A 23,064-nucleotide genomic window follows, 5' to 3' on the forward strand; every position below is an offset into this window, starting at 1 on the left:
CCTAGAACATTCTTGGCTTAATTTAAATTACTGGTTTTTCCTCCCGTAAGCCTGTTAGCACTCTTGCATTCAGGGGCATGCATTCTTCTCCCACCCCCAGGTGATTTCTTTCTTTTTTTTTTTTTTTTAAGAAAATGTCAGAAGAAATAGGACAAAGTGCAATGTATTCTGCAAACCAGCACTTCTCAAACTTGAGCAGGCATAAGTATAAGCAAAAATGCAAAAAAAAAAAAAAAAAAAAAAAAAAAATATATATATATATATATATATATATATATGACAAATGCAAAGAATATATTGAAAATGCAATTCTGATTCAAATACAATTGCTGAAACTCAAATACAGAAATCCTTCCTAGTCCGAAAGAACTTAATGATTCTGATTGCCCCCTTAATTGGTGAAAGGGAGAAGCACAGCCTGTCATAAACTGGTTGCCTGGGTATCTATAAGGATTTTATGGATGAGAATTAGGGGGGAAAGCACCACTTCACCTCCCTCCTTCCCCAGCAAACCGCCTATGAGAAGTGGAGATGAGTTTTGGAGCTGGGGGAGACAGTGTGGTCCCAAGACATGGCTCCGACATGTTCCTTCTTCCATTCCACTGCCAGGGCACTGGCCTCATCTGTAGCCTAATCCAGCAGAAGTTTCCAGAACATTGTGGAAAAGGTTAGGGTAAAAGGAGCTGCTTCTTGAACTGCGTTCTGCACTCAAAAAAGGCAATCTCAGTACGTACCCAGAGTGTCTCTGAGCCCCGTAGAGAGCAGCTGCCTCTTCGAAAAATTTGGCCCAGATCTCTGGGTGGCTTTGTTCCCTGTGACGAGCACAGTGCTGGCAGCCACTTGGATAGATGCAAGGAGAACTAGGAACAGCCAGGGGAGGCAAGGCCTTCCATTCTTTCTGCCATTGAAGACCAGCCAGGCAGTTAATACCTGCTAACCCTCCTGTGTAGGGAAAGCCCAGCTCCCAAAGTCTCCAAAGGCAGGATGTCGGGGAGGCCGCAGGTTATTTGGCACTTACTGGTTACCAGCAGTGTGATCATAGGCTTGACTTTGTTACAGTTTCCATTTTAAACCTTCTAAACCTCCATGCTGCGCTGAAAGCAGACAGCTTCTCAGGGATCCAGCCTGAGCTGGGCTGAAGAGCCACGGGAGTCAGGACACTGGCCTTTCCCAGAGTCGCTCTCGAAGCAGCCACTGCCCTTTGGGGTTCTCTGTCTCGTAGTAGTCCTCCCCCAGAGATGTCAGCTGCTCCAGCTCAAAGAGCTCCCCATCCCATTCCATGTCTTCTCCTGAGAAGTTGAAGAGGATCCGTCTGGAGCTCCCCAGGCTGGAAGGGAGGAAGGCAGCAGAGGGGTTAAGTTAGGGTGGGCCAGCCACACTGAGAAGGGATGCTCTGATTCATGTCTCCAGTGGAGACCATCAGATACTCCCCCAGTGCTGGGCCTTGTGGAGGACAAAGCAGTGTCAGCACAGGGGTTGTGCACAGACCTCAGCTGGACCTCGAGCTGGCCTCGAAGGAGAAGAGTTGATGATGAGGGCTGGGTCCAGTACATAGTCCACCACTGTGGCAGGAAAATGCTATTTAGAAAATCCCTGAATCCATCAGAGTTGAATGGCTCTTGCAGAAACAAAGAAAAACAGGTGGATGAGCCTCAATGGGTCCTTCTATTGTGAAAGGTGAGGTTCCCCCAGAGTGGCCTAGGTTGGCCAGAGCAAGAGAGGACTTACTGTTCTGAATAAATGGGTCACAGGAATTTTGGGCTAGAGATGTAACTCATCTTGGGAGAGGAGGACCTGGAGAGATAGGGGTTGAGAGGGGCCAAGAAATGGTAGCAAGGTGGCAAGACGGGTCCAGCCAGCAAGTTCTCCATCTGAGCCTGGCCAATGCCTTTCTAAGGTAGGGGCATCTAATTGGTTTGATGTTGGTTTTCTCTTCGTGCTATGCCCTCTTCAACCCCAAACTCTCATTAAAAGTGTGTAGCACACAGTGTGTTAGTAGCATTTAGGGGAGAAAAGGAAAGCGGATATCACAGAGTACGAGGACTAAGTGGGCCAGAGAAAGGGAGGCAAATCCAGAGCTGAAGTGACAGGAGTGGGGACAGCAGTGAACCAGGCTAGAATGGTATATATATCTGGTGCAAAAAAAAAGTATACACATTTTAAGAAAGGAAAACTGTATTAAAATTGTAATACTCGATATATAGTGATAACAAAAGATGAATACGTTTGACTTCTGCAATTACAAGAGGTGCTCAAAGTGGTTACCATCCGTGTCCAGACACTTCTGATTATGGCGAACTACTGCTTGAGCAACGCTGACCAAAGTGTCCACTTGTATACATTTTTGGCACCCCTGGTGTATGTGTGTGTGTGTGTGTGTGTGTGTGTGTGTGTATATATATGTGGCATGTAGGATAGGGACTCAAGGCACCTTAAGAATAACCCGAGTCCGAAGGACATGATAACGTCTTGGTTATACTATGTGGTCCAAGCACTTACTCTTTTTCGCAGGCTTTAGGCTTGAATTTCAAGGTACTAAATGCCCCTTCCACAGCCTTCGGCAAGTAAATGGGATGCCTCTCGAGTCGCCTCTGAATGCCAATGGTCCTGCGCTCTGTGCTCCTTCGAAACTGGCCATCTGTCGTGTGCGCGGTATGCACAGCCATGTCGTCAGAGTGCCGGCGTGGAGCCCGCAGGATCCAGTTGGAGTGCAGGCTGTGTTCGCGGGAGCTGGTGGCCACTGGAGGAGAGAAGCAGGGACCCCAGAAGGAGGACTAGCCATCAGGAGCAGCAGAAGTCAACAGAGAGTGGGCTGAGAACTCAGCAACAAATGTGTAGAAAATTCATAGCAAAGTCTTAGAAAGCACTGGAGGGCCAAGCAAAGGCATTGATTTGACTCTGCAATTATGGCGTATGAATACAATGGAATAGTGTGTGTCCATTAGAAATAAGGACATCGATCTGTATTTACTAACTTGAAAAGATGCCCATGATGTACTGTAAATTCTTCGGTGAAAAGAGCAGATGACAAAAATAGCAAAGAGATCCTATTTTTGTTGTTTTGTTTTTATTTTATTTTTTATTTTGTTTTTTAAATGAATCTGTGTGTTTAAAACCTTTTTGAAAGGACATACACCAAAATGTTAGCAGTAATTATTATCTCCAGGTGGTAGTATTACAGGTCATATTCTTTACTTTCTTCTTCATATTTTAGTGTGTTGTTTGATTGATTTGATTTACAATGAACTGTTCCTGTTGTAATTAGAGAAAAACCATATAGTCATTTTCACAGTTATAACTATGAAGATGACATTTTTGTCCTCAGTGGATTTCGTTGTCCTCCACCAATGTCCTGGATTCCCAGAGTCCTGGGTAGAGGGCTGCTTTTTGTCAAGGACTGAAGGGGCTGCAGTGGGAGCGGAGGGCGGCAGATGGCCCTGCAGGATACAGTGAGATTGGGGAGTGGCAGTAACTTATGACAGTCCCCAGAACTCAGCGAGAACCGAAAACTCACAGATAAAAGGCTATGGGGCCAGAACAACAACAAACCACAAGAATGTAATCTGTTGAACATTAGATAAAACACTCAAGAATTATTTAATACTGGTACGGAAAGCTGTTACTTCATTAACCAGGGGCCAGTGACCCCTGAATAAAATCATTAATTATACCATGGCAAGGCAAGTCAAAAAGCAAAGAAACTAACAGTAGAGTAATAGAATTTAAAAGTGGGCTCAACTCATGAACTGGCTGAATTCTTTGCTCTCCACCAGGAGAAAGCCAGTGACACACCTTGACGAGAAGGAAAGCATCGTCCTAGCCCACACCTCACTTCCTCTCCTATGATCCAGGTTGGGCCTGGGCAACCCTCCAGGCCCTCTCCTGCCCTACACATGCTCGCAGTGCAGTGACCCGTGAGGAACACAAAGGGAGTGCTGGGGGGAGGGGTGCAGAGGGGTGACAAAGTGGGTCATGGATCAGCGTCGGGTCCAGCCACCAGTGCTGCTCCAGAGTCAAGCTAGCTCAGGTAGGGTCAGATGCTGGATTTTCAATTTAGTTTGTCCTTTTTCCTTCTTTTTTAAAAAAAATTATGATCAAATAAACATAACATAAAATGCACCACATTAGCCATCTTTTAGTGCGCAGTTCAGTAATGTTGAGTATATTTGCATTGTTGAGGGAGAGATGTCCAGAACTTTTTCATCTTACAAAACTGAAATTCTATCTCTCTACCCATTTAACAATGACTCCCCACCTAATGCCTTTGTTTAATCATGTTGCTATGGCTTTCCCTTATGGAACCTTACAAAAGGCCTACCCTGTCTCAGCTGTGGCAAGTAGACCACAGGGAAAGAGTTTTTGTCCAACTATGGCCCCAAGTGTTGAAGGGGCAGGCTGGGGCAGTGTCAGCAGAAACAACTAAAGCAGGGACCCCAAAGGGAAGAGCAAGTCCACGGCCAGGTTCTGGCTTGCAGAGATTATTTTCCCTGTAATTGGGAAGTGGGGTTCCGGATAGCCCATCTTGTAAGTCCATGCCAGAGACTGCAAGCCACCCTCCTTCTGCCCTGGAGATCTGCACTCACCATCGAAGTCCACGTCTTCATTCTGCGGGTCTGCCTCAGCAGCCCTCGGCCGTTTCTCTGTATCCAGCTCTGCGATGATGGAATCAAAAAAAGCTATGGCCTCTTCCACATCTGCGCTGAATTGCGAGTATTTCCTTGGGCTTGTTTTCTGCTGCAGGTGAAGGAAAGGAGAGAAAGTTGCCTGAGCCAGCCTCATAGTACCCTCACACTAGTCAGCCACAACCGCCAAAAAGGATGAAATGTTCCTGAATGCATGTAAAGTTATGAATTTGTGGGGTTTAAAAAGGTAAATTTGAATAAGTGCTTGTGGAAGAAAGGTAGAGACACTCCACATCCCCATTGCTGTAGGTCAATGGATTTCTAATTATCTCAAGAAGAGAGAGGGAAAGAATGAAAAGATCTGCCTCCCTTGGTCAGGACCTATTATTGACCATTAGGCAAAATACTTGGTCTTTCTTTGCCCCTGTTCCCTGCTTGGCGATTTTACAGTTCCTTAGGTAGGTGATGAAATGCTCACAGGAGGAAAAGGAGGACAAGATATGTTGGAAACTCTTCCTAAGAGTCTTCAGTACCTAGAGTGGCCAAACTTGGACTCAAATCATTGAATAAATTGAAGAGAAATTAGTATAATTGTTTGAAAAGTCTAAGGAATAATAAAATATAGAGTTAAAAAAATCTACTGAGTGCCTAACTACGCTCTGCCCTGATTCGTTCTCCTTCACAATCTCATTCATCATCATCATCTTCACAACAGTCCACCAATGGTCACAAGTCTGACATCATGGAAGTTCAAGCACCACGGTGAACTTTGAAGGAGAGCTCACCAGGAAAGGCACAGAATCGATGCATGAACTAATAAAACACTCTCCAGTGAATTTAGGAAATAAGAGAACTCAGGGAGAAATAAAAAGGGATAATATGTGTTAACCCAGGCTATTCTGACCAGGTGTAGAGTTCTTTTATTTGATGTGGGCATTTTGAAAGTAGAATGGTATTAAAAATGAATATGATCAAATTATAGCCTGGAATGTTGGGAAATAAATGGGTGACATCTCTGTTTGTGTACAAGATATGGGTGAAACGTATGCATTTTGTACTATTAGAAAACATTTTTAAATCAAGAGGTTTTTTTATTCCATTTCTATTAGCAAGGAGCCTTCTTACAGAAAATACTAAAGAACCACAACATGCACTTCAATCTTTTCTGTTAAAAGTGGAAAACCATCCAAATGTAGTTACCCTCCCCTTCTTCAAAGAGCCCATTAAAATGAAAGCAAGGAGCAGAGACAATAGAAACCCCAATGACAAGGAGAAAAATGGAGAGGCCATCAGTGAAAGAGAGATTTCCAAAAGCTTCTGGCCATTGGGAAGCAGTTGAAAAGGGGTAACTGATGTAACAGAGCAGAGGGACTGGCCTCCCAGAGCAACATTGGTGGCAAAAGCAGCTGATAAGGGGGACATTTTGACCCTTGGGAACTGAAAATGCTTCAGACTTGGCAGCACAGGTATCAGGTTGGGAATAGGATGCGGGAATAGGATGGACTGGTTGAATGTCTCTGTGAGCACAGAAGGCCAGACCAGCAGGCATGTTTCCTGCACGCCGATGACAGGACGGCTCACCTCTGTAGGCCAGTAAATGTTCTTTTCTCCTCCCTGTGTTTGTTTCTTGCTGGCCCCTCTCCCTTGGATGTCTCATCTGGTTGACTCCTATTCATCCACTAAGACTTAACTGAGGCAGATCTTTGTGGAGGAAGACCCCCCCCCCCTCCTGAGCTATTTCCCTCTAAGCTCCATGGTCCTCAATACCTGACCTCATTCTACCAACACACATACCATTTTAGAGATTTCTGTGTGTGTGTGAGTGAAGTGGAGGAGAGAGATACAAAGAATGGAGAAAACCACACAATCTGGACTGAGCCCCAAAGGAAGGACAAATATTGTCTAATAGGAATGCCAGGTCCATAGGTTTTTGCATCTCAAAATTCATCTCCACATGGAGCGGATGTGTCTAAGTTTCTAGTAGCAACTACCATCAGTGTTTGGCTTAATAATAGGGTCTCAGTCTTGCATCTGTCTGAGTCACCCTACTATTTGATCTAAGCTGTTCATTCCTCAACATCTCAGGAAAGTAGACTTTGGTCAGCAGCTCAGAGCAGCCTGAAGCAGTTGCTTTCATTTGTGAAAGCATTTAGAAGATTGTCTTAACTATCAAAGGCTAAGAAAACAATGTGCATACTACCATTAGTCTGATCGACATGAGCCTTTTCCTGTGGTCTCTTAGGAGGGTCTCCTGACCCTCCTCAAGTATCATTCTCCAAGGACAACATTTACAGATTAAAAGAATAAATCAATCAATCACTAGCACATACATCACCAGTTTAGCCCCTGAACTCTCTGTCCATCAAAACTGGTAGACAAAGGCCCGTTAGCTGCACACTTGTTAGTTACTCCAAATATTCAAACATGTTGATTGTTTCCAAAACTTTAAGCTTTAGGATTCAAGACTCAGGTCTCCCTCCCATATCTTACTCTTTCTGCTGTGCTTAGCAGAGATTGCCTTCCTGGGCAATTTCATCCAGAGACACTGATAAGCTCCTTAGACAACACTGAAGACTCCCATCTTCCAGAGTCTCTACTGAGTCATTCAACTTTAGTATTATAAAACATGTTTCTGTCACAAGAGCTTTGGGATCCTGGTATGGCTGGAAAGTGAGACATTGGGACACACTGGTGACATTATTTGTGGCTGACCCATACCTGTGTGACCAAATCATCATAAGAGGGCTTTCCCCCACCCCTTACTGCAATTGCCTTCATTAGTTCCCCACAAACCCTTCACGGGATGATGTAGGAGCACAAATAAATGTAAATGAACAAACAATTGCTTTCCTACCTTACTTAGCCCCACCTTCCTTCCCTGCACACAAAGCACCCGCCCCTGACTGAGTCTAAAAGCCAGGCCTAGCAGGCGGTGAGGGTATGCCTCTCCCTCATCCCTGCTAGGGTGAGTCTATGGCAGTTGAACCCAATCCTATCTGAACATCAGAATCTCCTGGGGTGCTCTTAAAGAATATCTATGTCTGGCCCTCTCCTAGATGAATTACTTCAGATAATCAAGTGATTCTAATGCATAGCAGTTGAGAACCACTGATCTGTAGGGACAGGGACATGGGGGAGTGAGTGAGAGGGTCACAGAAATTCCTACCTCAGGGTCTGGTTTAGGACGCAAACCTTAAACACCACTCTTCCTCCCTGGCTCTGCAAGAGCTGACAGGAGTGCTTTCACAAAGTCAAGGGCACAGAGACAGGACCCAAGGGGACAGGACACGGGTCACTGAAGAAAGAGGACAAAAGCTCCTGGATTATGATGCCCAGGCTCCCTGTGTGCTTGTGTACCTACTGTCACTCAGCTCACAAAGAGGCCAGATGAAGGGACCACACCCACCCTGTTCCTCTCCCTTTCCGGTGGGGGCATGAGAGAATCCCACCATGTGGTTCTCCCAACATCTATCCTTCCCTCCCAGCCCCCAACCCTGACCTAAATCACCTCCTACACAGGCATCCCTCTGCTTTTTATATAAAAAAATATAGTTTTGTTTGCTGCCTGGGCTTACTGTTTGGCCTGCATCTCTGCTAGACTTAATTTTGTTTAGACACCAAGTTTTTTGTTTATCTCTCCATCATTTCTTCTTAAAATATATTTACATTTGTATTTAGCCACGTATTTAAAAAACAAAACGTAGTGTACAATATCCACCTGTGAACATTGCTTTCTTCACTGACTCTATCCTGAGGATTACTTCATAGCAGTAAATAGAGGGCCTGCCTCATCCCTTTTAATAGCTGCATGATTCTTCATTGTCCAGACACACTGTGTGAACAAACCATGGTCCCCTACTGTTAGATCTCTGGGTGTTCAGCATCTTTTGCTATCACACTTAGTGCCTACACATATATCATCTTGGGATTTGCAAATAATACCCTAGTTCGGGGTCAGCTTCTAATTGTAAGTGTTCAGCGTGCTGTGCATAGGCTTGACAGACAGAATGGGAAGCATCAAGTGACCTGGCAAGGCAGTTTAGTGAACAGAGCTTCTGTTGTACTTGATAAAGTACACTTTTAAATGTCCCCGCATGAATTGTGTGGTGATTTTCCTGCGCACCGAGGCTAAGCTACACGTCTGGGCTTTCTGGGCCTTTTCAAGTCCTAGTTTCAACCCAGGCTAAGTCTAGTTTATTTCTGCCTTCCCACAACTTCCATGGGCCTTTCTCTCCTCTACGAGGACCTTCTCTTGGTCAACACTCACAGACCATGAGCACAAGGACTACACCAACCGAGGCTCACGTTTCCAGACTCAGGCTAATAAACATCACAGGATAATCTACTTTACAAAAAGGTTGTTGTACAAAATGAGACGTCTGTCATCAACACCCCTGGCTGTGATCCAAAACTGTCCTCCCCCTCTGAACTCAGAACTCTGGGTAAAAGTGGACTGCTTCCCTCCCAACCTTGACTTTTTTCTAGCCCACGACATTTGCAGTACTTCTCTGGAAAAACTGCACGCCCGGCAGCTTGCATTCTGTTGCAGCCGGTGAGGCCTGAGTTTCACAGGGCTCATGTTCCTTTACCAGCAGCCCCACCACAGTCCCAGGGAGAAAGAACTTTCTCTGAAAGCCTCTGTATTGCATTGCTGACTCCACTTCAGTTTGCCTTTCACATTTCACCTTCGGTGACCTTGGGGAGATCATTTTCCACGCCTCCCTGTCCCACCCTCTTACACCAGGCCTGGGTCTCAGATTACTTTGCCCAGATGGAACCCTTTGCATTTTTCCAAACGAAGCTCTGCTGTATTTCTCATTTTAATTTCTAAGTGCCACCACCCCCTACCAAAGGCAGTTAATGATATTTTTCTGTATTTCATACCAGCTGCCACCCTACTGGTTTCACCTGCCCCAGGGGGTCCCTGGCCTTCTCCAATCTATTCGTTTCCTTCTGGGATCTGTCAGTATTTGTAGACAAGTGATCTGGATTCTACAAAATGAACGTCCAGTTGTAAACAGCAATACTTTTTTTCAGAGTTTAGGGCAGGGTGACATTCTAAACCCACCCAAAGTCAAGAGGACCACTACTAAACATGTTGCCTCCTTCTCTCTTCTCCTCCTTGGCAATCTCCCTCACCTTTTCAGGGAGCCAACTTACATGTCACCTCCTCTCTGACACCTTCACTCATTGCAGCAAACAGACCTAGGCACACCCCTCCAGGCTCATGATCTGACCCTGTGAATCGTTGACTCCAGCACGTTGTATTGTACCCATGTAGCTCCCAGCAGACCAGTGGTCTTTAACTTCTTCTCTGACATAGCTTTGGCATACAACATCACAGAAACGCCTGGCTAAATGCTCACTGCCAGCCACTGCTTACATGAGACAGGTTTACAATACACGCAAATGAATTACTGATAGACAAAAGACTTGGGGTTTTATTAAAAAATAAAACTATTAATAATGGAGAAAAATGGCAAATATGCAATTTGATCTTGAAACATAGAAGGACTTTCTAAGCATGAAAACAATAGAAGAAATATCAAAGACAAAAATTGATATGTTCGACTATATAAAAACCAGTAGTACTCGTACATCAGAAAATGTCAAATAAAATTCAAAGATACATAATAACTTAGAGAAAATATTTTTAACACAGATGGCAGACAATGTACTCATATGCTTAATATAAGATTTCATGTAAGTAAATAACAAATCTTTAATAAAGCCAAAAGAAAATTTATGAAGACATAAATGGGCAATCCATTAAATAAGAAACATACATTGGTTTGATAAAATAAAAGGGTCATTCTTTGCTCAAGCAATAATAAAAAAAGTACATAAAATAATGTAGTTTATCTACATATTACATCAGTAAACTTTTTAAATTAATGACAATGCTTGGTGCTGACTAAATGCAATTAGAAGGACTTTCTAAGTCAATGTTGATGAAAGTATAAATTATAAAATGTTTCTAAAAAACAATATGAAGAAGAATTTTTAAAAAAGAATGAGTTTTAACCTTTGATCCATTAATCACACTTCTAGGAATCACTGCTAAAAAATGCCTTATAGACCTAGAGTAAGATATATTTATAGTTTTTAACAAGTGTTTCAAGAATATAAGTTGTTAAATCTTTGCTGTTAAAACTTCAGTTCTCAAAACCTAGTTAATGAAATGGGAAAGAATCTACAATATGAAAAAATATATTATAAAAAGTATGAACCAAATTTAATAAATTCACATATATACATATATTAGAGTTGCTAGATTAGCAAATAAAAATATAGAATAGCAATCAAATATATGGTGATGGAAGGAGAACTGACTCTGGGTGGTGAACACACAATGGGATTTATAGATGATATAAAACAGAATTGTACACCTGAAATCTATGTAAATTTACTAACAATTGTCACCCCAATAAATCTAATTAATTAAAAAAATATATATATATATATATACAGAATAGCAAGTCAATTTCAATTTCACATAAACTATGAATAAATTTTTAGTATAAATATATACCAAATATTGCATGGACATAATTGTACTAAAACAAATTTATTGTTTATCTAAAATTCAAATTTAAATAGTCATCCTTTATTTTATCTGGCAACCCTAATAAATATATATGCAAAAATACAAGAAATAAATGATTGAAAAAAATATACCTAAACATTTTACAGTGATTGTCTTTGAATAGTAGGATTCTAAGTTATTTATACTTTCTTCTGTATATTTTTTTTTGTGTTTTACAAATTTCATCTAATAAGGAAGTAAATATAACCTTATCATCAGAAAAAAATGTTTACCTAACAACATGTCCTTTTGATGATGAGCTCTGAGCCATTACACCCTGGATATTTCAATTGTTAGGATATGATTCCATATGAATATACTCAAACTGTATCTACTCTGTGAAAAACAAAAGAGAATTCTCCACTCACTGAAAACCACACATCTATTATTTTTCAGATCTTTCATCAAATTTTGTAACACTTTCTGTCTTAAATTACAGTGGAACATCTCTGATTATTGGTTTATTGAACACCTACTATGTGCGTGGAATCTTGCTAGAGGTCGGAGATGAAAAGATAAGTAAAACATGGTGCCCCCACTCAATGAGCTGATGGCCAGTGCAGAAACAGCAAATGAACAGACAATTACAGTGCTATGTGCTGAATAGTGAGTGCTGCGTGCTGAGCGCTGAGATAGGGGTCAGACAAAGGAGGAGGGAAATCCACTGTATTAGATTATGAATGTGAGAAATGGCTTCCTGGGGAAGTGCTTTCTCTGCATGCCTAAAAAAGACAAAATGTTAGCCAGGTGAACAAATGTGATGAGGAAGAAAAAGGGAGGAGGAAGTATTGCTTCTAGGCTGAGCAAACAGCACGTGCCCAGAAGATAGACTGGAAAATATAATTACCAATCTATGGTCTGAGAGGGGCTGCAGGAATTATATGCTCTGCTATCAGTCATTATTATACTATCTGTCATTTGTGGAGCACTCTACCAAGCATAATGGAATATTGTTTGCAACTCATATTGATTTTTTACTGCCTTTCAACTCTGGAAACCAGATACAGGCCAAGTGATAGAGAACCCCACCCCCTCCTCATAATTGATGCTCACAGAAAACCTGCATTTTAATATCACTGTGTTTGCAGAAATTCTCACCAATGGATCTGAAAAATATTTCTCAGCTGTTTAAAACAGATCTAGAACCTGCTTCCCTCCCCATATGCAATTTATATAGGGATAATTTGGAACCTCTTAGATGACTTGGATACGACCCTCCTGCCACAGAGGAGAAAGAATCTTCTATTTGCTGTTGACGTGGTCTTATTTCATGAATCAGGATTGAATGGCCTTTACAGAAAATTGATTCTGAAAGCTAACTATTGTCAGAATAAAACTACTTTCAATAAAAATCAATCACTTTTGGCAGGCATTCCCCAGAATTCCATTGGCTCTTTTTAAATCATTCTTGTAGCAAGTGAATTTCTTTAGTTGGGGTGGGGATGGGGTAGTGTGGTGGTGCAAGGAGGGGCATACGTTTTGCATCTAGTTCATCCAGGCAGAAAATCAGGAATCCAAACTGCTCAGAACTAGATGATCCACAGGAGAATTAATGAAATTTCTTCTGGCTGTGGTAGACGACTGGCCTCAGAAAATACATACCCAAACCATCCGATCAGTGATCCATGGGGGTGCTGCAGCCAAAGCCTCAGGCCAGCCTGGCTCCGTGGCCAGTCTCCCTGAGGCTCTTCTCTGTGGTCCGCCCAAGCCAGGGTCCACTTACATGGCCATTCTCATAGTGGGATGCTGGCTGTTTACTGGTTCATCTGGCCCTAAAAGTCTGAGGAGCTGCCCTCAGGGAGGACCCCAAATGCCAACAAGCATTTGGTCAGAGTCAGAGCATAATCTCAAACTTTCCCTTTTCACCTCCCTTCAAAACCCAAGCTGATCAGGCACACAATGGAAGGAAGTTCTGCTACCATGTGGGTGAACCTTGAAAACATTACTCTAGGTGAAAAAAGCCAGTCACAAAAGGACAAATACAGTATGACTCTATTTATATGAGGTTCCCAGAATAGGTGAATTCATAGAGACAGAAAGTAGAACTTACCAGGGGTGGAGGTGGGAAAATGAGGAGTTATTATTTAATGGATAACGACTCTCTGTTTGGGATGACAAAAAAGTTCCGAAAATGGATGGTAGTGGACTATACAACTTTACTTAATGTCACTGAATCGTACCTATAAATATGACTAGAATGGTAAATATAAAAATAAATTTTAAGGTTTTTTTTACTTAAAAAGACTATTTTGTATTTTAAGAAGTGAAAAATTGTCAAAACTTTGATTAAAAAATTCTCCTAATTACCAGGTAAAGTATTTTTAGAGCTTCCATAACCTCCAAAGGAACTCATTTCTTAAAGTATTCTAAAAATATATTAATTAGCATTTAATAGTCTTTCGGATGAATTATTATGGGTTTATATAAATGGTAATTTGGAAAGGTTCATGGAAGTCTAGTGTGAAGCACTCTGGTTATTTTCTGACAATGAACAATTTGAAAAGATATACATTTTTCTTTAAAAGAAATTCATATAAAATCATTCAAAGAAAAGCACGTAACTTCTTAAGAATGCGTTACTGTGACAGACTTCATTACCCATAATCTGAGAACACTAAAAAGTACTCATTTAAAGAACTATGAAGTACTCTGTTTAAAAAGGTAAATTTTACATTATGTTTATTTTACCGCAACAACAAAAAAAGCAAGCTGAAATGAGTGATGAAAATGTTCTGGAATTAGATAGTGGTGAAGGTTGCACAACTCTGAATATACTAAAACCCGCTCAATTCTACACTTTAAAGGGTAAGTTTTATGGCATGTGACTTAAAGCTGTGGTAAAAAAACAAACAAACAAACAAACAAACAAATAAAAAAACACCTAGTTGTGAGAAGTGGTGTTCAAGAGAAAGAGTGAAAAGAGAAAAGTAAGATAACCCCTCCCAGCAGCTTGAAGAAATTTCCAAGGGAACAAGAAGGTCGGGAGAAACATGCAGAGGCGGAGGCCAGTCAGGTCCCAGTATTGTCCTCAAATCGATTGCAGGGGGAGCAGTTTGCTTTCCCAGGTGCTGGGATGAGGGCGGAAAATAGCAGGAAACACAATAAGACAACTTTCAGTTTTTTACAGACATTTTTTTTTTCATAAGGTAACCCACATCGTCAGAGGATTTTGAAAAAAATCTTAGAAGAACATGCGGTCCCTCCAAGCCTCTGACATCTGAATTTTCAGCTGCATCCAGAAGGCACTGGCAGAAGCTAATACTCAGGTGGCATTCCCTAGACCCTTCCTAAAACCCAATGCAATGCTGCACCCTTGGCTCTCACAGCAGGGGCTCTGAGAAAACGCCACCAGGAATATGTGTGCTGGTGCATTGCCTCACTCTCCCACAAGAGTGATCACCAATGAGGATAGGGACTTTGACTTGCTTACCAGTATCTAGAATAGTTCCTGCCACATAGTGTGCGCTCAACAAATATGTGTTGGGGAATGAAGAGGAGAATGAATGAATGATATATGTATTAATGAATTGTTACTAAAATGTTACTGAGGGCATTACAAATCGCATCACGCACGGTTCCCTGTAGTGAGTCCCATCTGAGAAATTTTGAAATGTAAAGTTGGGAAAAATCTCACTTCCCCTAAGCAATGGGTATGGTTCTTCCTCTTAGACAGTCAGAATTTTGAAATGAGTCCAGCTCTCTTTTTATTGTAGCTTCCAGAAAGTGCAGAGCCAACTCTAAAGTTCACCCATAGCAGCTGAATTAACTGAATGAGCTGCATATTCTTTTGCGTGGTCTTGATTTTCTGTTGATATTTTTTCTCTCCCAATTTTCTAGTTTCTGTTGCTCCATTATTCAGCTGGTGTGTGGCTCACTCAGATAGTTTGTAGAATGAGCCGGGAAGTATGAAACTATTTCACAATACCTACCCATCATGGAGTTCCTGTTGCAGCAGTGCTCACCCACTGTCCCCCCAGCTGCTTCCTAGTGCAAAAGAAGGTAGTACAAACTCAATATTTCAATGCTAAGGAGACCAAGAGTAAAAATGAAATCAGAGTTAGCCATGTGAAGAGAAGGTGTCAAGATAGAAGGAATTTTTACTCATGGGCTGTGGAGAGGCAAAAGTCTAAAACAGGCCTTCCCATCCTGCTTCCGGTCCAGGTTTCTCCTGGACAAAGAGAGGCCAGGTCACGCAGCCTCATGGGGGAGCTTCAGGTTAGCACAGAACCCATGCAGGGTAGGAGACAGGTAGCTCCCTGATGCCTCTCCCTGGCCCAGATGCGCAGAACAAAGCAGCATCCTCACCTCCTCCTGAGGTGCACACTCCTGCCTCTGATACACTATACAAGTTCAGAATATGTTATCCAATTGAAAAGCACTGTGGGCACATTAGCAAAAGTGTGAGATCTGGCACGACAGAGCCCGGGTGTAAATCCTGGCTCTCTCTTCACCAGGTGCACAACCTTACATAAATCACTTAATGTCTCTGAGCCCCAGTTTTCTCATCTGCAGAGTGGGGCTAACACTTAACACACTGGGTTTGGAGGATGACTAGAAATCAGGGATAACTGCTGATAGTTCCTGATTGTGCCTAGGCTTCGGCACAGGAGCATGGGAGGTGGGTGTGAAGGAAAACCCATGGCTCCACTTCGCTGGCAGAAACACCCCAGGAGTCCAGGGCAGGAGGGCCCGGGGTGTCTTGCCCTATCAGTTCAGAAACTCTATATTCCAGGACAGGACTGTTTCAAATATGCCATGCTTCTGCCACATGCATTTTGTACCGTGTTGGAAATTTTCTCATTTGATCATCCAAACAATGAGTCCCAAACGGCAGCTCATGCCCAACACTGACACAAAACTGCTCAGATATGACATTTTTGTTTGTTTTGATTTAACAATGTTGTAGAAAGTGTGTTTCATTCATTTTTGTAATGACCTCCTGTTCTGAAGGAAGAGCAGATTATCACAGGGCCTGACCAAGACCCACCATGCAGGGACCCAAGGGTCTTCCCACACCTAGCCCAGGCTCACCTCACTTCCTCCTTCCATCAACCCACGTAGCTAACTGCCCTTCTAGGCTCTCAGCATCTCCAGAGGGCCAGGATGGCAAACCATTTGGCACCTAGTGCATCATACCTTAGACACACATTAGCTTGGCGACAGAACCTGTTGGAATGCCTTACTCCAGGCTGTGAGAAACTATAGCTTGCAAATTAGTATAACATGACCAACATTTAAAAAAAAAAAAAAAAGTACAGAGCACTTTGAAAAACATCAGAGTACCAAACAGAGAACAGGAATAAGTCTGTTTCATGAAACTTTGGTTTTGGTGTGTTTGGGTAAATGGGGTCAACATCTAAAAATCTATTTCTTACTGAGGGTTTTAAACAAAAGGGTTTAAAAGCCACTATCTTTCCCCCAAAGAAAGACAGATAAAGGAACTCAGGTTCTGGGGACAGGCCAGGGGCTGGTATTTGTGAGGAGGGAGGGACGGAGAGAGGGAGAGGCGGAGAGAGGGAGAGGCTGGCATGGTGTCCAGGCCACAGGGAACACTACTCACTCCCAACATGAAAACCAGCTCTCCCTGTTCTACAGCATGAAAGGCCATAGACGGTAAGTCTACAAAGCATCCATAAGTGACCCATAAGTACTCACTGCTGTGCTCTGGGGACAGAAAAACTGACAAAGATACTGTTTTCAGTTTCATCAAGCTCACCAAGTTCACCGCAGTCCACTGGGGAAGACACACATGATAACAAACCACAAAGGATGTGGTAGAAGCTAGAACAGAGACGCGCTGAGACAAATGTGTGAAAAGAGAAAAGGTTGCTTCTATCCAGAGGTGCATTAATTTCCTAGGGCTGCTCTGATAAAGTACCACAAACTGGTCAGCTTAGCGCAACAGAATGTATTGTCTCACGGTACTGGAGGCAGGAAGTCTGAGATCAGGGTGGCAGCAGGGTCATGCTTTCTTTGAAAGTGCTAAGGAAGGATGTTCCAGCCCCTCTCCCGGCTTCTGCTCTTTCCTCGGCTTGTGACAGCATAACTACAAGCGTCACACAGCATTCTCCTTGTGTGTGTGCATGTGTCCCAATTTTCCCTTCTTAAAAGGACACCAGTGGTGTCGGATTAGGGGCCCACCCTAACAATATGCATTCACCCTAACCAATCATATCTATAATCACCCTTTTCCCAAATAGGGTCATCTTCTGAAGTAGTGAGGGTTAGGACTTAAACATAGGATTTGGGGGAATCACAATTCAGCACACAACAGGGAATCAAGGGAAAGAATGTTATTTGCCCTAAACCTTGAACACCAGCAAGCATTTTCTACCAATGCAGGAAGGTGATGACATTCCAGAAGGCCTTCCCATCCTGCTCACCTGGATGAAGAAGCTCACCTGGTCCCCTGCCCCTGCATGCACAGAGAGGCAGGTAGGTACAAGCCACCTTGCTAGCCTATCCTCACGGAGGCCATGGAGCCTGCACCCACTATGTCTCAGGCACGCCCAGCATGCAGCTCCTTCTTTAGGTGTGATGAAGGACAGCAGCTTGTCTAAAGGCTGCTGAAAAGCCTCCTGCGCCTTACACCTTCAGTCAGTAAACCCTGGACCACCTAGTATGTGCCAGGTCCTCTCACAGGTAGGGTCTCACTTCCTCCTCACAAGGTATACTCTTCTTTCCATTTGTACACTACAGAAATAGAGGCCCAGAGAGGTAAACTTAACTTGACAAAGACACACAGCTTTTATTTGTAAATACAGAGTTAAAATTCAGGCCTTGTTCTGATTGACTACGAGGTCCTTTCCAAACTCTTTCCTGGTTACAACCTGGTAAGAGGCATCTCCTGAAGAAATCCATATATTCTGTCATGCCCATGCCCCTCCTCACAGCATTCCTACTCAGCCAGCTGGTTGTTCTGCCTCTAACCCTCTCTCTGTCTTCAGACAGCTTGAAGGCAGCTTGGTTCTGCAAAGAAAGGACTCCATTTTGCAGGAAAATGTAGTGCTTAGAGGGGGTTCTAACCAGAGCACAGAACCCAGGATACTCAAGCTGGAAGGGAGTCCAGAAGCCACTACAACTCCCCCACCCCTCTGTCATCAGAGGTGGCCCTAAAAGAAGGGTGACTGGCCTACAGCTGGATGGTGAGGGTCAATACTGGGACCTAAAAGTAGGAACCTTTGTAATGATCCAACACTGACATACTTTTTGAGTTAAATTGATTATTTTAACTGCTCCCACCTGGGATAAAAAAAGCAGACAGTTGAAACCAGTTGGACGAGGCCAAGCCCTGGAGATTTGATAGCAGGCCAATGTCATTCAACCTTAATGGGGCTTGCACAGCCTGTGGGACACTCTGGGGAGACAGCCAGGATATGGGAGAGACAGGCCTGCTCTGAACAACTTAGAGTCCCATCATCAGGAAAACGATTGATGGAAATATAAAACAAAACAATCTAAAACCTCAGGTATTAAAACAAAAGCTGAGGAAATGAAGGGAGGAGGAACTGAATGAATTGAGGGTCCTGTCGGAATCAGGTCACCCAGCTTCAGCTTGCTCTTCTGTGACACAGAGGGAGCTGCTTCCCCCTTCTCCTCACGTATCACTGGAATGCTCAAAGAAAGGCAATGTGTACAAACACTGCGATGAGTATAAACAAGCAGATAAATGCAAGTTATTTCTTTCCCTAATTTCCTGCTTAGTCTATTTGAGCTGAAAGTCTCCAGTGCCCAGCAAAACTGTCATGCAATCTCCTTTGAGGCACAGACTCTCTTTGTGGCTGTTCCCAAGTCCCTAGAATACCCGGGTGCAAATGGAGCAAATCCTCCAGTTATTTGGTTCCCATGGGGTGAAGCACCGAGATATTTGAAAACATCTATTTCATGTGAAGATTTCACCATCCCCTGGGAGTTTTAGATATGATTGCAATCATAAAAATAATAACAACAATAATTTGCTGAGAAATGATGTGCTGTCACCTGAACGCCATACAAGCATAATGTCATCCGTGAAATGGGTGGCAAAGGACCAAGCACCATGCGGTGCAGAGCTTCCTGACCCCACAGGCCAAGCCCTTCCCCCAGACCACTGAGGGACACCAGGAATTGGGCCTCCCCCGTTGGAAAATCAAACACAGGATGAGCCCCTCTTCCCAGGCTGGGCACTGGCAATGAAGAGTCGCTGAGGACGACTAAGCCATTGTTCAGAATGTACAGATGAATTAAGCTGTGCTTGGAGGGGCCAGGCTTCAAAGCGGCATGGGAGGCTCCTGGAACAACTCTCATCTCACTTGCACTTCTCAATGGCACTTACCTTTATTTCTTTGGAGGTGGATTGGCCAAGGGCCTTTTTCCCTCCCTTGGAGGATTTGGATGAGGTGGAGGCGAAGCCCTGGACGCGCTTGGGCTTCAGGTCATTGAGGCTGCTCAGGTATTTCCTCCGCAGGGCCAGCAGCTCCTGCAGGTACTGCAGGCAGTCCTGGGTGCCCGAGTACATCCACGCCCGGTCGCCCTCCTGCTGCAGGTAGTACAGGCTGGTGTCCATGCTGCTGGCGCTGTTGTATTTCTTCAAGGACTCACTGAATTTCTCCCCGTGGTCCCCGACCACGTACATGGAGCTGCTGCGGATCAACCGCACCGTAGGGGCTGCTCGGTCGTAGTAGGAGCTCTCCGCCACCTCCGCCTTCCTCTGCGGGCTGGAGTTAAAAATGGAATGGAGCTTTCTGAACATGCTGCTCGATTTCTCTCTGTGGGTGCCTTCCAGCTGCCTGAGCCGCGCCACTTGATCTAGCTGGCGGGGAAGGAGCCAAGATGCAGGCCTTTCGCCATCTGCCCTCCCGGAGGCCTGCGATCTCTGGAATCCCAGCAAGTGTGGGCTCAGTCAGGCGGGCGACCAGGGCCTCTCTCATCAGGCGGACCTTTACACCCAATAACCGAGATGCCATAAAGCACCTGAGGACATGAGCTCAAAAGCAAGCGCCCTGGCTGGTGCTAAGCACATGTGGGGCAAATACCTTCTGTGCTCGTCCAGCTGGAGAGGCAAAGCTGACAATGCTTTTCCTGCTCAGCTATTTTCTTTCCTTTTCGTTTTCCAGTGCTGGAAGTGGTCTCGCTTGGTTTAACTTGCTCTTGGTGTGGATTTTTGCGTTGCCACCTCAGCTGAGCTGGCCCTGGTCCTGAATTTCCTGTATCCAAAATGAAATCCTACTTGGCAAAGACACCCTCAGCCAAAAGCAGTGTGTTGCTTGAGGTAAAATCTAGTTCCCCGAGCTGGGCCAGGGCGCACACTGCCAGGGCAGTTGGCAGGAGGCTCAGAGATCCCCGATAAGCTGGGCTCTGAGCAGGCAACCGAGCGCCCTGCAGGCGCCTCGCCTCCAGTAACGAGACCTCACAACCGTCACCAGATAGCAGCCCATTGTGGAGACGGAAGGATTCAGGTATCTGGACCACAACTTTCTGCACAAAAGGCTCAGTGAGCTGAGGGTGGCCACCTATATGGGGCAGACCTGTTCTTTAGCTTGAGTACATTTTCATTGAAATAGACTAGTTATGATCAGACACAAATTTTGTTCAAAAGCATCATTTGAGAACATTACAATCTCAGGGATGTTCACTCTAGGATTTTTCTCAGGTAAATGCTAAACATCATTATTGCACTCATTTTTCTACAGCCTATTTTTTTTTTCACTCAGAGAGCTGAAGCCTGTAAATCTCTAGCACAGGCATTTTCTTGAGCTGAGAAGGACTTCAGAGGAGACCATGAGCCCCCAGAAATTGTATGGAAAATGTTATTGGATGTATGTGTTAACATGGTTTATTTCTGCTGCGGTTTTTTTGGTTTTGTCTTGTTTGTTTTTTTAGAGAGAGAGAAATTGTTCATGGTTTTGTCAGATATTCAAAGAGGTCTTTGATACAAAATATTAAATTAAAAATGTTTATATCCTGTTCTAGAACTATAACTTTGCTTTTTAAAATATAGCTATAAAAGGACATTATCGCTGTATTGAGGGTTTCTTCTGCATGTAATGTTCTCCTAGACACTGTGGTGAGATGGCCCCAAAGAGGTAGAAGCATTTACACCTGACGCAGAGTGCTTTAGGGCTGATGAAGCACTCCCACATAGGTTAACTTACTGACTTCTTATAGCTTTCTTGGGAAAGCAGGATTGTTTCCATTACGGTTATGATTGGTCCTCAAGTCACAGATAAAGAAGGTGAGCCTGGAGATCTTAGAAGACCTAAGATCTAAATCTGATCAGTGAGAAACTAGTCCTTAGACCAGTGCTCTAGCTTCAAGGGAAGCTGGTCAGACTGGCCCCTCGGACATGCCAAGTCACATGCTCCAACGTCTCCTGGAGGCTCTCTATCCAGCCCATTTCTCTGGCTTTGCACAGGCACAATATCTAAGCACCCAGGATGGAAAAGTACTGAAAATATTTCCTCCTAGAGAATCCAGGGACTGTGAGTATACCGCCTTTCTCAGTAGCTTTGCCAGTGGGCCTATAATGATACTTAGTCCACATGGATTTTTTAGAAATTTTAGGTAGATTTTTTAAAAATGAAGTGTAATCTGTATCATATCCAGAACATCATAAGAACCAAACCTCTTGATTGCAAAGAGAATAAAACTATCTTCCTATGTATTCTTCCTATGTGTTCTTCTCCTCTCCACTCCTACCTCCCTGCTAGAGCCTTCCCGGGGGCCAGACTTATGAAGAAAATTGTAATGACATCACTTGCAGAACATTTCATGAACACTAAGGAACAGGGCATTCACAGCAGCCATGACCCAGATCGCTGACACTCACCTTCTGCCCTGGAAGCCATCCCTTTCTCTGGAGCTCCTCCTGAGGGAGTCCAGGGGAGAGAATGCTTTCTCCCTACAAAAATACTCGTCAGCTCTGCTCAAGAAAATTTGTTCCAAGTGGCAACTGCCTTTATGCCATATTTAGATTTTCTCATGGCATCACTAGAAGAAATGGGTGTGAAGTCACCTCATAGTCTTAAAAAAATGTATTTCAAGGACATTCCAAATGCCCATCTGTGGGGAGCCATGATTTCTTGTTTCTCAGGAGTCTTGTGGTCTGGCTTCTAAAACATTATCTCTGCAAAACGCCAAGGGGGCTTGCAGGCTACTGAAGAAATGAGGTAGGAGTTGCCGGTTTTCCCGGACACAGATAACTGATGGCTATCAGGGCAAATGGTAGTCTCTTTCGTATGTTAATTACTTTGGGGAGTCTTGTAGTGACTCTGTAGTTTCTTTGAAGTTAGAAATTTACCTTCTGTGAGGTAATGCGCACATGTGATTGTTAAACTGCACGTACCCAAAGGGTATATATTGGTGAAGGAAAAATAAATCAGGGCTCCAGCATCCCTGGAGACCGGCCGCATCATCATTTGTGTGTGCCTCTTTCTTTCATTTCCACTCCCCCTTTCAGGTACCTTTCGACTCGTGGCGGCTGGCCCGCCACACCCATCCCATCCCAAACCAGGCACCCGGGCTTGACTCTTCCCTTGTATCATGGGGAACCCTGGGCAAGCACCCAAGTGGGGAAGGGAGAAAGGCCTGTGTACTCACCCCCAGCCCAGCACTCCCACACCAGCCCCACAGTGCACTGGAAGGGAGCCGGCCCTCGGAGTAGTGCTCCTCACTCACATAGATCAGCTGTGCTGTTTGTGTAGTGTCAAGAGCCTTGAGGCTTCACCAGGACCCCAGAGAACTGGTGTAAAGTGACTCAGCACAACAAAGTTGGCTTTATTCCAGAATTTTCCAAACTCAAAGGGAAGACTTCAGGGTGTGGGCATAGTAGTCCAGAGAATGTGCTCTGTGGGGATGCAGGGCCCTGGCCGCTCTGGG

The 23,064-nt window shown here is 44.0% G+C and overlaps 1 protein-coding gene across 1 annotated transcript; it reads right to left on the bottom strand.

Annotated features, from left to right (window-relative positions):
• Positions 1 to 364: 364 nt before the first annotated feature.
• On the bottom strand, positions 365 to 20,319 carry LOC308496771 (uncharacterized protein C13orf42). The gene is made up of 4 exons (XM_081046415.1): positions 19,523 to 20,319; positions 4,584 to 4,734; positions 2,500 to 2,740; positions 365 to 1,327 (listed from the first exon to the last, which is right to left on the bottom strand). The coding sequence occupies exons 1-4, from the start codon at positions 19,937 to 19,939 to the stop codon at positions 1,153 to 1,155; spliced, it is 984 nt and encodes a 327-aa protein (XP_080902541.1). The 5' UTR covers positions 19,940 to 20,319; the 3' UTR covers positions 365 to 1,152.
• Positions 20,320 to 23,064: the final 2,745 nt, after the last annotated feature.

This window comes from Rhinolophus hipposideros (genome assembly GCF_964194185.1).
Source record: "Rhinolophus hipposideros genome assembly, chromosome: 4".
Lineage (NCBI taxonomy): Eukaryota > Metazoa > Chordata > Mammalia > Chiroptera > Rhinolophidae > Rhinolophus > Rhinolophus hipposideros.

Bases quoted from the DNA above. Each gene is read 5' to 3' on its own strand.
- LOC308496771 (XM_081046415.1), bottom strand. From the start codon at position 19,939: ATGTTCAGAAAGCTCCATTCCATTTTTAACTCCAGCCCGCAGAGGAAG. The intron at 2,741-4,583 runs GTGAGTGCAGAT...TCTCTCCTCCAG, and splicing joins TGAAGACGTGGACTTCGATG to TGGCCACCAGCTCCCGCGAA. The intron at 1,328-2,499 runs GTAAGTGCTTGG...CCTCCCTTCCAG, and splicing joins CCTAAAGCCTGCGAAAAAGA to CCTGGGGAGCTCCAGACGGA.